Here is a 14,515-nt window from a genome sequence, read left to right as displayed (position 1 = left end):
AATAGGTTAATTTAGCATTTGCCCCCATGCCCTAGCCAGCCAATCTTGATCAGGACCAAATCCACCCACACAACCTGTACAAGGCCAAACCCAACTCAAACTTCCCTGTTATTTATTTTCAGTTTCTTTCACCTTTAACCTCGTGCTTTTTTCAACGTGTATTCTGCCCTCCCTATTTCAGTTTTCCTTTGGCCTTTTCCCACCCACTCTGCGTTCCATAGGATTACTATAGTTTTATACTTCATGGCTCACTTTCTCAAGCCTATGTAATGGTTCTATCCACCTTTTCCTCACTTTCTTTGTATTTATTTTTAGGTTTCAGCCAATTTGTTTTTCTTTGTATTTATTTTTAAGGAGAGAGCTCCTTACAGTGTGGCCAGCACCAGTGCAGGGGTCAATGAGGGCGCACAAGGAAGCATAAACAGGGGTAGGGTTCCTGCATTTCACAGGGGTGGGGCAGTCATTTTACTCCTTTTGTATCTGGGCATGGGCTCTCAGCTTCTTTTTCAAAAATCATGGTGAATAAAACATCATACGCTACATGTTTAATATGGTTATTCTCTAGGTAAGAGTACGGCATATATTTACCAAGTAACGACGTGTATACCATATATGGTTAGAATATAACCAATGTCGAGCCAAAACTGTTGAAAGAATATCCTTGTGATCATTGAAGTCTATCGTAAGGTTAAATAGTGCTTTTACAGGAAGAACATAATGTATGATCACGCTAGTGGATCCCAAAGGAAATCCACATCCACCGCCAAAATTCTTGCCTCTGTTACTTATCACAAAAGAAAAGATGGACTCTCTTTTATCGCTTATTTTATTTGGTAATTGGGTTTTTGTAAAGTATCTCTCTCTCTCCAAAGATGTCTAACTCCAAAGAAACAAAGTGTGAGCATCTGAAACGTTTTGTAAGGTATCATTGGCCTCATATAGCCGTTGCCTCAGTTGCGGAAGAGATGAGATAGGGGAGAGGGAGATAAGATCTCCAATAATATAGCTTGGAAGATGGAGACTCTGCCGCAATTTTGTTGGCACAAAGGATGATGGATCGCATCGCTGCCTTGGTTGAAAAATGGAGGAGTAAGGGGCTGCGCTGCATATAGATTTCTGCAGGGCTCCTAAATTTATTGGCGAAGAAGATGGTAGAGGAGAAGAGACACTAGTCAACGCAGTGCCTAACCACACCCCACAGCCTCTACCTCTCCCTCTCATTTTGGTGATCGATTCCTGCACTATAATAACGAGGAGGGTTTTTTCAATTCCAAATCTGGATTTTTTTTGTTTAATTATTTTGAATAATTTATAGTGCCACACCTTAGAGAATGCCACTATTAGAGAGATACCCTTGCATAATACCAAATTACACTCATACCCTCTACCGTCAATCTCTATTAGGGAATATACTTTAAATGCTGACATCAGTTAGGTTATTTTTTTTTTAAATACCAAAATACCCTCATAATAAGTAAATTGCCAAGTATGCCCTTATTATTCTACTTCTTCCCCAAATCAAAGAATCGAATGGTCAAAATGGCTTCTACGTTGAGACAATGCTTTTACCCGTACCCTTGGGCCCTGATTCATGATAAAGAGATTCCATTGCTCCATTCCCTTTCTCACCTCTAAAACTCAGATACTCCTCCGATGGAGTTATCAACATTGAAGAGAGTGGAGAAATCCCTTCAAGACTCACCAAAATTCGACGCTGCCTGCAACTCAGTCTTTGAAGAATGCCTTGAAATGTCTCAACACAGGAGGGGAACTACTTTCAGAGAGCTTTTTCTTATGAGATTTTTCTTTTCTCTTAAATTGTAAGTAAAGATTGAAGTTGAACTTTGGAGTTTTTGAAGCTCGGATTTCTGCAGTATATATTTAGTAAAATATTTATTTTTATTTTCTTATATCATGTCTTGTCCATCTTCTAGTTATTCTTTTTCTTTCATCATCCCTATAACGAATTAAATCCCGCAACTTAGGAATTGGATGAAACCATGAGAAAATAGTAGTTTGTGAATAATTGATGCCCGTTAATTTCATTCTATGTAACCAAAATCATTTTACAATATTAAAATCATGCATTCCATTGACGTCCATTTGTATGCGTAATTTTAGATGTTCCCATATGATATTGCTTATAATCTTTTATGCCATGCACCTTTTCGAATTTCCCATAGAACATATTAGATTAAAAATCTGTATTTTCTATTGACTTAATTCAATTATGTGATATAATCTTTTATGCCATGCATGTTTTCGAATTTCTCATAAAATATATAAGATTTAAAAATCGTATTTTCTATTAACTTAATTCAAGCATGTGATATGGGTTTAGATTGATTGCCAATTACTCATAATTTCATGGTGGATTCTAATTCTTAAGTGCTTCTTCACATCATAAATTCACACCTCTCGAGTGCTTCCACAATTTTAGGTTCATTAATTCATTCCTATCTTAATCTTAGTTTCACTTTATTATTGCATGTTAATTAAGTTGGCTAAATTTAATACCATAGTTAATTCTTGCCTTTCACCATTGTTGATTTAGTTTGCTTTAATTTATGACATCCCTATTAGTTAGTACATTCTGCCTAGATTAAAACTAAAATTCCCATATAGATCACCTCCTTGTGATCGACCTGTAGCTACACATGATTCGTGCACTTATGATATTACTTTATTTCTCAATCAGTTATCTGGTTGATATTCAAGGTTCTATTGTCATCAAATGTTATGGCTTGCATACTATATTAGAGATGAAACCTTTCTAGATAGAGAATTTGCTGAATTTTGGGCTTGTTGAAACTGACCAACATTCTAGATGGTTTCTATTGTGAGCAATAATATCATTGCTAAATGTGACTCCTACGGAGGTAGTTGTGCTATTTTAAAACGATCTCAGGTTCAAATGAAGGACGAGATTATTACAAGTGTCTAAAAAACACTTCTAATTTTTCATGTGAGTGGACCAATGGAGATTATGTGAATGTGGGAAAAGTTAATGTAAAGTTAAAATATAGAAAAAAACCACAAACAAAGGTTGAAATTTTGGTGCTGTCTAGCTTCTAAGATATGATGTACATACTGGCCTTTCCTTACAACCTTATTTATTAGATTAACATTAAAAACAAAAAAAATTGAAAATGCATTTTATATTAAGCTTAAAAAATACTATTAAATTGGGGTGCAAACTGAGAATTGGGGTTGTGACAAGTTTCTTTGAGTAGATGAAGCAATAAATAGTTCTTTTGCATGCCTAAGTACACTATAGTCTAATCAAAGCCGATCATCATCATCTGCAATGACTAATCCTTCATCAGATTTTGTAAGAGGGATCTTAAAAGGAGCAATTATTGAATCAGAGAACCATACAAATAAATTGAAAGCCGTCGATGCTATTACCAAACTTGACCTGAACAATGATGGAAAATAGTAGCACTGGCGTGAAGGAGTTAGTTGGATTTTATTTTATTTGTAATGGAACTTGAAACTTTTTAGAATTCATATAAATTGAACTTTGATGATATTGTAAGCTTAAATTTTCAAATTTTTTTTTTTCATGAAAGTATGTTGATGCCAATTTCATTATAGTGTGGTCAATAATGACGTTTATGTATATATTGAAATAATGAAAAAAAAAAAAGTGTTTGGGAACAGTTTCTATCAAAAGCCATTTTGCTTCCCAGAAGGGTTTCGGAACAAATTTATCAAATGCCCAAATAGAGTCAAAATATCATCTTTTAATGAAGTAACACAAATAGACGATTTTGTCAAAAAACGATGTTCTCAGAATAGAATTGTTACCAAACAGGCCCTAAGCCCTGCAAGAAACAAGATCATTGGAAACTACAATCTTAGCTAATTGGCTACTAATATATAGTGGAATTGGATGGAAATTAATACCTCACTTAACTGGACATGAGATTTTTACAATCCCAATGTCAATGAAGTTTAGTCTTTTTTCTTTTTGGCTGGAAGAATGAAAGTATGGTCATAGGGGGATAGGTTAGATGGGTAAGTTAGCTAAAATCCAATTTTTGATAATCTTGTAATTTTACTTTAACATTTTTGCCAAACCAGAAAACGTAAAACAGTAGAGAAAGAAAGAAAAAAAATAAAAAAAGGGAAGGGGGGGGGGGGGTGGAGTCGAACCATTAACAAACAGAACTCAGAACTGTTCCTCTCTCTCAAAGCTTCCTTCTTTCTAACATCGAAGAATAAACAGCGCACCACGTGTATAATTCTTCCAATGCTCAAACAAAGAATTGTGATAGTGAATCTCATGTAATTCACCTTTGCAGTTCAATCGTTCCTTAAAATCAATCTCTCTCTTAGATCATAATCTTTTTTTTTCTGATCTCCTCCGTTCAAAGAACCGATTTTGGGACTTGAGTTGGTTTCGAATTGCAGATCAAGCTCTGCAATTCAATCCAAACGGAGGGTATCGTAGCTTTCGATGCAGTTTTTTGCTGCTCTGGAACCCTAAATCGTCAAGATGGAGCAGTTGAAAACAATCGGTAGGGAGCTAGCCATGGGCTCCCAAGGTGGCTGGGGACAATCCAAGGAGTTCTTGGATCTCGTCAAGTCGATTGGTGAAACTCGATCTAAAGCCGAAGAAGATCGAATTGTCATGAACGAGATCGAAACTCTGAAGAGGCGAATTACGGAGCCGGACATCCCGAAGCGTAAGATGAAGGAGTACATCATCCGTCTCGTCTACGTTGAGATGTTAGGGCATGATGCTTCGTTTGCTTACATCCATGCTGTTAAGATGACACACGATGATTCTCTGCTGCTCAAGAGGACTGGATACCTGGCTGTCACGCTATTCCTCAATGATGATCATGATCTCATAATTCTCATTGTCAATACTATTCAGAAGGATTTGAAATCCGATAATTATCTAGTTGTTTGTACCGCATTGACGGCAGTGTGCAAGCTGATCAATGAAGAGACTATTCCTGCGGTGCTTCCGCAGGTGGTCGAACTTCTTGGGCACCCTAAGGAGGCTGTGAGAAAGAAGGCTATCATGGCTCTTCATCGGTTTAATCAACGTGCACCTTCCTCTGTTGCTCATCTCGTCTCTGTTTTCCGCAAGGTATGCCTACACTTATACAAAACTGTGAAATTGAGTAATTCAGCTTTGTTTGGTAACTTAAAGTGCAATTTGCAACAAGATGACAACGAGTGTAGGAGGCCGTTGTGTCTGTCTTAATTGGAATGGAACTTTTTAATCCAAATATTCCAGTGATTATTCTTTTTTTTCCTTCAAGTTATTGAAGAAAGAAATTCAATCCATAGACGCAAGGTACGCTTCTAAATTAGGAAAAAAGATGCTAAACTTATGTGCTACTTTGAATTTGTGGATTGAATAGGTAACTGAGGTACCCCTGTGATGTACATATATCTTGATGCTCACCATGATTTTAAAACGAAATTGCACTAGTGTTGGTTGGATCTCTTAGATTGATGCTTCATCCTTAGGGGCTGCTGCTTTATCTGTCCTCACTTTTTAAACCCAGTTTGCCATAACAATGATTCTTTTGGAGACTTTCTAAAATTTCATATGCAAAATAGTTGAAAATTTAAGCTCTTAGTTTTATTACTGGGCCTTCAGTTTTATACTTCAATGGAGAAAGAAGTGACATCTATATGTCACCATTTGGTTTGCTTCATGTAGAGATAATTGACATTCAAGTGTATTTAAACAATTGTACAAGAAGTCTTTGAAGAGACTTGAAAAAGGGAAAAAGGGAAAAGGGGGAGGGGTGATACAGTTACATGTAGGGATATCTGGGATATTTTATCTTTTGTTTATGGTTTTTTATTTTTTGGTAATTTGAATTGATTTATTTTGATTGAGCTTGTTAGCCAGAATTATAGGTGATATAGAGTGACTTCAAATCTGTTTCGATTTCAGGATAGGATTAGGACTGTCTTGAGTCTCTTCATATAGAGGCATGTAACCAACATTTAAGCAGTGATTATTGGAGTGAATATTGAATGAATTGAGTTTAGTCGTACCTCATGTCTGTGAGTGCTGAATTAACCTCTCTCTTATTTTTCCTGAATCGGAACTGAGCTTCTTCTCAGGGTTCCTCCTGTTAGTCCTCTTCCTTGCACTAACAACTCTCTTTTTTTAGCTTTTCTTCTTCTGTTTTCCTGTATTTCTATTGGTTATGAAACTGAATGTTGAATGTCGAACTAGTCAAACTTGGTGGTTCCATTACACCTTGGGTTGATATTTTCAGGGCTAAATTGATACCTTAGGCTACTACTCAAAACCCAGTTTTTGCCTCTCACAGTTTCCCTGTCATGAGTTGAAACCAGGAATCAATCTGGTTTTTGCCTGCCATAATCAATTGCAGAATCCTATTGGGACTTCTGTGATTTGGGAACCCATAGGTCGGAGGTTGCAAGTTTAATCCCTAAAACCTCAAAACAGTTTAAGACACTGAGGGAAGGGTCTGGTTAGCCGCTTCACTGGGATCATCCTGGTCAGGGAAGAAATTACCAAACATCTAGCTTTCCCTCACGTTTGTCGCCAATGAGTTTTTTTATTTGTATTTGAGGGGGAAAAAAAGAAACCTATGCCTTTGCCATATGGAATAATAAGTAATAATAGCATGGCACTTCGAGTTAGATAGTAGTAAACCTTTATTGCTTTTTCATAATAGGAGATTATGTCTCGAGAGAGTAGTATGAGAGAAGTTATTTCTGATTCTATCGGGGTCATTTTCAGCATCACAAACTTTTTGTTTTTTCTTTTCACACTAGAAGTCTCTATGGAAAAACAATGATCATTTTTTCGTTAACTGTTTGAACTAGAAAGAAACTTCGGGATTGCTGAATCCAAAACGGGATAAATCTATGAAGCAACAGAACCATCATAATATTTTTGGTACTCCTCTAAAAGGAAGGGTGTTAAATGGAATTGATCATGTACTGATCGGAATTTGATAGATCTGATTTATCTCTTTTTTCGATGGAGGGAAAAGTCACTTCTATCGTAGAGCTGTATACACTATACAATGTGCAATAAATGCTTGTACGGTTGTTCAATTAAATCTATCTTTTTATTTATTTTCTTGTTATTCTTTATCTCTTCCCTTCATTCCATGATGTGATATAAAAACATTTCATTATTTTATGTCATTAGGGTAATGAAAAGCCAACTTGCTAGTTCCTTTTATGAGGCACTAACAGGAGAATTTGTCCTAGAAGCGAAGAGCTCTTGCATTTGAGGTTTTCTTCCACTGGTTGTTTCTCTCAAACATAGTTGTAAAAACGCTAGGCAACCCAAGGCATTGGAGGGCATCCTAAGTGCTTAGGCGACAAGGTGGCCGCCTAGGCATCCTAGTATATTTTTATTTTTTATGTACCCATTATTGCTAGTAGACTAGCAATAATATAATTCTACTTATATGCTACATGAAGAATTATAACAACGGAATATAGTATAATTATGCTAGCGATGACCTAATCTGAGAAAACCAACAAATAACGAACAAAGTGTAGGATATAAAGAAGCATATTCATAGAATAGCAAATCAATAAATTAAGTAAGAGGATTATTGCATATAATTAAGAAACAGAATAAAAAATATAATGCATGTAAAAACTTAATATCTCATTAAAGAAACCATTAAATCAACATTCATCAAAATCATTGTAAACATAAAATTGAAATGTTTGCTGCCTGCTCCTTTCAATGGAGAAATATCAGTATTTCCTGTTATAAACTAATAACTTAAATATTCAAATTAGAAGTTCAATGGATGGGCAAAGAACCAGATTTTCAGACTACTGGGCTACTGGTTCTTTTCCATCTTCAATTTCTTTTCCTTTCCAGATTTTCATTATTTCCTCCATGCAGAAAGGGTGAGGAATGATTGGGTTAGAGCAGATTTGGGAGTGGCTCTAATTCAGGACAAGCATAGAGAATGTCATTTAAGGTGGTTTGGACATGTTCAGTGTAGACCTTTGAATGCTCTTGTAAGGGGGAGTGACCAAATCCAGATGGAAGGAGCTAGAAGAGCTAGGGCAAGCCTAAAATGACCATTGAAGAGTTGGTATGGAAGAACATACCGAAGCTTGGTATAGATCCTAGTATGCCATCAAATAGAGCTGTTTGGAGGGCAAAGATCCATGTTGCTGATCACTTTTAGGCGGGATGTGACGCAGTGAAAAGGCGGTGGATTAGATATCGTTCTAACATAGACGAACCCTTGAATCCACAAGGTAGTTAAACCCTAATTCCAGAGAGGAAGAAGAGCAAAACGGATGCTTATGATTAAAATCTGAAGTGTCTTACAAATGAGCTAGATTGACCTTATATAGTCAGGTCACTTCTAAGGAAGGGCAAGAATGTAAGAAAATAAGCAACTTGGGTAAAAACACAAACATAATAGAAAGCTAGGAAAACCCTAAATTCTGCGACCAAACTTCACAGTCTCTGTTGAGGGCCTATATGAATGAATTGGATTAGAAAAATCTTGTGCGGGCCTAGTTGTCCAGACGAGCTAGGCCGTTTTCTCCTCTAGAGCGCTGCTTGCCATTTCCGAATTGGTGTTATGGCTCTTATGACGCTAGCATAGTCAAAAGATGTGGTTCCAACAGTATTGCTGAAAATGCTGAAAATTCTGGGAGGATCAGTCAGTATCTTCGGCCTGATTGTGTGGTTTTCTATCTGTCCAAACGATCTAGGAACTCCTCTGAGACCTCCCTTACATCAGGTTGTCCTGGAGGTGTGGCTTTGTTCCCTTTCCCTTTCTTTCCTTCACATTTATTTTGCAAACATGTCCATTGTGGATCCATATAGCCGACCCATTCAGTTGGGATAAGACTCTGTTGTTGTTGTTTTTGTTGTTGTATTTTTATAATTTCCTCCCTACAAATAGTGACACACTTATTTGTAGAGTAAGGAAGAGGATGCTAGAACCACCCAAAGAAACCTTAAGAAAAATTGCTGCACATACATGAACCAACTGAATGGCATATCCAACCAGATTTCTGAAGCCTTTGATCCTTTTGCTGAAGGTCGTAGTTGCAAAACCCATATTAAGAGAAAGTAGCAAATTGTTCTCCCAGACGAAAATATAATAAACCAAAGTTGCATGCTCTTGATCAACGTATCTTGCTGATAATAGATGAGCGTTTAACATTTCGGCACCTGCGGTTATGGAAATGAAGTAAGAAAAAGATAGGGGAAGGAATTCTTTATGTCTAAGTGAAACAAAGGCCTATCAAAGTTGACAGTAAGAAATATTAGCAGAATTTAATTTGGCAACAGGGGAGAACTTCTCAAAGTAATCAACCCCATGAGTCTGAGTGTATCCTTTGGCAACAAGACGGGCTTTCAGCTATTCAACATAATCATCAGGATGGTACTTAACAGTATACACACAACGACACTTTACCAAGTCCTTACCAGGAGTGAGATCTTCCAAGCTCCAAGTATTATGAGTTAGAAGAGTGTCCATTTCGACATCCAGGGCAGCTTTCCATCCAGGAAGACATATAGCTTCCATATGATGTTTGGGAGTAGTATGTGTGGGCAGAGATAATGCAATTTTTTTAACGGAAGATAGAAGATGGAAGATGAGACGATGAAACAAAATTATCAATAGGATACACAATCATAGATTTCTGAGTACATGATCATGTACCTTTACGAAAGGCGATTGGTAAGTCATCAGAAATAGAAGGAATTAGAGCTCCACCTGAGAAAAAAGGCAGTATAGGTTGTGAGTTAGCTGGAGCAATAGAAGCCTCAACAAGTTGCACCATCTTCTTCTGCTGCTAGTATACCTATAAAGGTGGTGTAGACTTGGCACTGGTATCATCAGAAAAAGGAATAAGAGAAGGAATGGGAAAATTGACAGGAGAAGTCCACTCGTCATTAGAGGAAGACCTCTGGGACAAGAAGAATGCAGTGTCTTCAAAGGACACATTAGCACTAACAAAGTATTTTTGGGTATCCGGATCATAACACTTGTGGCGTTTCTTTTGTGTATGTGGAAACCCTTTAGAAAAACACATTTAGTGGACCGTGGAGAAAACTTATTATGATTGGAGTGTAAATTTGAACAAACCAGGCACACCCAATCACACGGGGTGGCAAGGGAAAAGATGGTGAGTGAGGAAAAACAATAGAAAATGGAGATTTTCGAGTAAAAATAGAAGATGGCATATGGTTAATCAAATAAGATGCAGTCAACATGGTTTAAAGTATCTCCGATATAATATGACACCCTCCGATATGTATCTTAAATTTAACTAACCTATACGGCGACTGATACTAATACTTTAATTCTTGATCTTTAGCATATTTTAGCGTATCTTCGGTACGATACGTTACCCTCAAATACGTGTCTTAAATTTAGCCGACCGATACGACGACTGATATTGATACTTTAATCCTTGGCAGTCAACACTCCTTCACACCATAAATGCTTTGGAAGATGCATATGCAATTTATTAGCTTGAGCTACTTTTAACAAATGCCTATTCTTGTGTCCCGCTACCCCATTTTGTTGTCGGGTTTAGGAACAGATTTTTTGATGAATCATCCCATGTTGAAACACAAAAATCAGAAATTTCATTTTGAACATAATCCAAGGCATTATCGGAATGAAAAAAATTTTAATTGAAGTGTCAAATTGGGGTTTACTTTCATTATAAAAATTCTTAAACTCCGATAATAACTCTGAACAATCTTTCAAAGATACAACAAAGTAAGACGAGAGTGATCGTCAACAAAAGTCACAAAGTACGTAAGACCATGCCTATTTCTACCTAACATGGACCCCACACATCTGAATGGACTAAAGAAAATAAAGAACCACAAGACACAGGACAAGAAGGAAAATTAACACGATGATGCTTTCCCAACTTGCATGTCTCACTCTCTAAATTGGACACAGACTTAAAATGTGGAAACAAGTATTTTAACCTAGATAGAGTCCTTAAAATGTGGAAACAAGTATTTTAACCTAGACAAAGTCAAGTGTCTTAACCAAAAATGCAATTGAAAAATGTATCACACCACCAACAGTATGGGCAACATCAGAATTAGTAGGAGCAACATTGGAGAGGTAGTATAGTCCACCTTCTTCACACTCTCCATGAATACCTCCTAGTGTGGAGGCCTTGAAAAACACAAGAAGGAAAGAAGGTTACAGAGTAGTTTTAATGTTTTAGTTAATTGACGAACAAAGAGAAGGTTCAAAGGGAATTGGGGAACAAGCAACACAAAGGAAAGATTGAGGGAAGATGTGGGAGATATTGTACCATGACCGAAAACCGGTGTAGAAGTGCCATTAGAAAGTATTATAGATGTAGGGTGAGTACTAGTGGAAAACGAATTGAAAATAGAAGACTTACCACTCATAAGAGCATAAGCCTCAGAAATAATGATCCCGGGGGTAGAATTAGTGGTTAAGAGAGCAGGTGTACCAACGTGGGCTAAAGTAGCAATGGATGTAGAAGCCCCAATAGATGTATTAGTGGATGTCGTAAGACTCAGTAAACACCGTAATATCTAGTTGATGTTATCATGTAACAAAGAGCTAGGAGATGGACCACCTAATGAAGAGCTTGATTTGGCATCTCTAGACAATATTATATCAGTAACACCATCGAACACTGCATGATTGGCTAACTGATGTGTACCAAAAGTCTCAACAACGTGATTACTTGCCATAATAAGTCATTGCTGAGAGGACCGATCTGTCTGCCGTCCTCCAGACCCATTAGAACCATGGCCACTAGATGTGCGACCTCTCCCTGAACCACAGCCTCTACCACTTCCCTGATTGGCAGTAAAGGCAGAATTATCTTTGGAGGAGGAATCAGGCTTTGGAGGAGGAATCAGGCTTTGGAGCTACACGTTGAAGGCGAGAAAACATATCATTAAGAGTAGGAACATTCTCTCCAACAAGTATATGGCCTTTCAAAGCCTTCAAGTTAGGGTGCAAACCAGCTAAGAACTTAGATACAAAAAACTCATTCCGTTGAGCCTTAAATTTCTCAATATTAGTGGTGAGAGGCTGAAAGACATTTAACTCTTCAACCATGCCTTTGAATGCACTATAATAATCCTGCAAAGACTTTTTCCCCTTGCTGAAACTGAAATAGCTTCTTATACAAATCATAAATAAAGGTCATGTTCTTCTCTTGAGAATAAGTCTCCTTTATGTGATGAAGTTTGCCGATGGATTTAGGATATCTTTTATTTACTTTCCATTTTTAAAGCTAGAATTAGTTGGTAGTAATTTTATTTAGATTGAATTTTTATTTTAGTTGCCAATTAGTTTAGTTTCCATTTTAGTGAACTCCTAATTTTATTGCTTTGGTTTTCTTTTATAAGCTATGTAATACACTAGTAACAGACAGGTTTTTGGAATGCCTTTGAGAAATTAGGTTTTGGTTGAACAATGGCTGCCGACCCTCTTTTCCTCCTCTTCTGATTTTCTCCCCTCCTCTGATTTTTCCTTATCTTCTTCTTCTTCCCTCTTTATTTTCTGTTTAGTTTTTGAAAGAGAGTGACTTAAGAGTAAGTAGGAGTGTGATTGACGATCCAAGACCAGCCACCCAGTTCAGGTTGAAATACAGGTACAGGCCCAAGATCGATCTCCTTTATCAGGGTTTGAGCTATAGTCGACCTTGGCTGGAACTCTCCAACCTATCAGCCAAAACTCAAGCCCTTTGGAGGGTTTCTTAAGGACCACTAGGGGGCCCTTCGACCAAAATTGCAGAGCCATCCAAGGCCTGTTGAAGCAACAGCAGGAAATTTCCTTCTTGCATGTGAAACCCTTCTCTGCCTAGATCTGGTTCAAGTCCTTCGATCTCTCTCACTATTGGATTGCTTGGACTGAAGCTTTAACCGAGGGATTTCCACCTATAGGCGACCCTCCTCCAGAAATTCCAGACCAAACGAAGAAGCATTCAAGGAGTTCTCTCCTCTTTCGTTTTCCCTGGTTCTTCTGCCTTTGCTGGTTAGTATCGCGAGGAAGAAGAAGACTTTGTTTATACACATTAATTCTGGTTATTACAGATAAGTCCCTCCAATTTCTGAATTCTTTATTAAAGACACCCCTCTTTATTAGTTTGCAAAATAACCCCTCACTCTTGGTTTTATTTCAGCTTAACCCCACTATCATCTTTATTTTCAGAATTGAACCTTCTCTTTGGATTTAATTCCTGTTAAGTCCCTATTCACTTATTTCATCTAAAAGGGGTTTAAATTGTACCAAAAATTACAATATCATGCTCCTATTTGTCGAAAGTGAACTATTTGGTTATTTAGTGAGCCCTAAGAGATCCGATTTCAATCCTTGGAACGTGTCAGTGTGATCCTCCCTTTCCCCCTCTGTACTCTGATTTCCCCTCCCTTCCCTAAGGGTTCTCCATCAATACTGTTCCATAACCAAATGAGTATGATAACATTGTCTTTCATCTGAGCACCATATTTTTTATCAGTAGTATCAGGGGGCAGATGTAATATACTGGAGTTATCTTTGGCTATGATATACACTCTCACAGTGATGCGGATCGCTTATGGGCCCACAAAGAGTAGTAACTCATATAGTAAGAAGTAATGGCAGTTTTGTAAATAAACTAAAGTTTTAAGGGAGGGTGGTAGTTTTGTAATTAAATGGAAACTTAGAAGGGAGTGGCAGACTTGTAATTAGATGGAACTTATAGGCCTAAGCAATGAGTACAATATGCTAGTAACAAGGGTAATTCAGGAACCAGAGATAAAATAGGACAAGAGATAATAAAAGATAAAAGGTGAGGTAATGATGCAGATTCTTCACCAAACTAGGCTTGTTTTATTATGAATAAGCCTAGGGTTGGATTCCATACATGTTGGGCCTTTGATCTCATGTGTTTTGAGTGGAATAGACCACTTTTATGGGCATAAAAGAGGGGCTTTAAGGTTGCATACGGGATTACTAGTTTGTTTTATTTTTCATTAGTTTCCTTTTAAGTTGGGTTTAATTTAAATTATATTTGTTTTTTTAGGAGTCAAGTTTTTAAGTTGAGTCAAGTCATTCGTAGTTAGTTTCCTTTTTCAGCTAGTTTTTAATTTCAGTTAGTTCCTAATTTTAGTTTTTAGTAAGTATTGTATTATGATACTAAATTAAGGTTTCCTTTTAAGGAACCTTCTATTTTGTAATTCCCTCCCCCATCAACATTATAAATAAAGAACAGAAAGCTCCTAAAGCTCGGAACGATTTTGATAAACAAATTAATGGCTGTTGCTATTGTGTTCTCCATGAAGAGTTGTCTTGTGTTTGATCAAGGCTGATGGAACTAGTGTTTGATCCAATTGACTCTTTGCGGCGTGAAGCCCGAGAGGTCCTCTTCCTTAGCTTATCTTCTTCTTCTCTAAACTACACAAAGTGCTACTGATCTTCTCAAGTTCTTACAGGTATTGAATTCAATTTTCCTCTCAATTTTGCCCAGAAAATTGCAGATTCTGTTAGTAATTTTCAGAACCTGT

The 14,515-nt window shown here is 37.1% G+C and overlaps 1 protein-coding gene across 1 annotated transcript in view; it reads left to right on the top strand.

The window, feature by feature from the left end:
• Positions 1-4,149: 4,149 nt before the first annotated feature.
• Positions 4,150-14,515, top strand: part of LOC122064981 (AP-4 complex subunit epsilon-like) — a 43,473-nt gene continuing 33,107 nt past the window's right edge. The window contains exon 1 of the mRNA XM_042628776.1: positions 4,150-5,104. Within this exon, the coding sequence (XP_042484710.1) occupies positions 4,502-5,104 (603 nt within the window). The 5' untranslated portion in view covers positions 4,150-4,501. The remainder of the gene's footprint in view (positions 5,105-14,515) is intronic.

Source organism: Macadamia integrifolia, unplaced genomic scaffold, assembly GCF_013358625.1.
Source record: "Macadamia integrifolia cultivar HAES 741 unplaced genomic scaffold, SCU_Mint_v3 scaffold1844, whole genome shotgun sequence".
Taxonomy (NCBI): Eukaryota; Viridiplantae; Streptophyta; class Magnoliopsida; order Proteales; family Proteaceae; genus Macadamia; species Macadamia integrifolia.
Note: the sequence above shows the minus strand (reverse complement) of the source record. Positions and strands in the feature narration are given on the sequence as shown.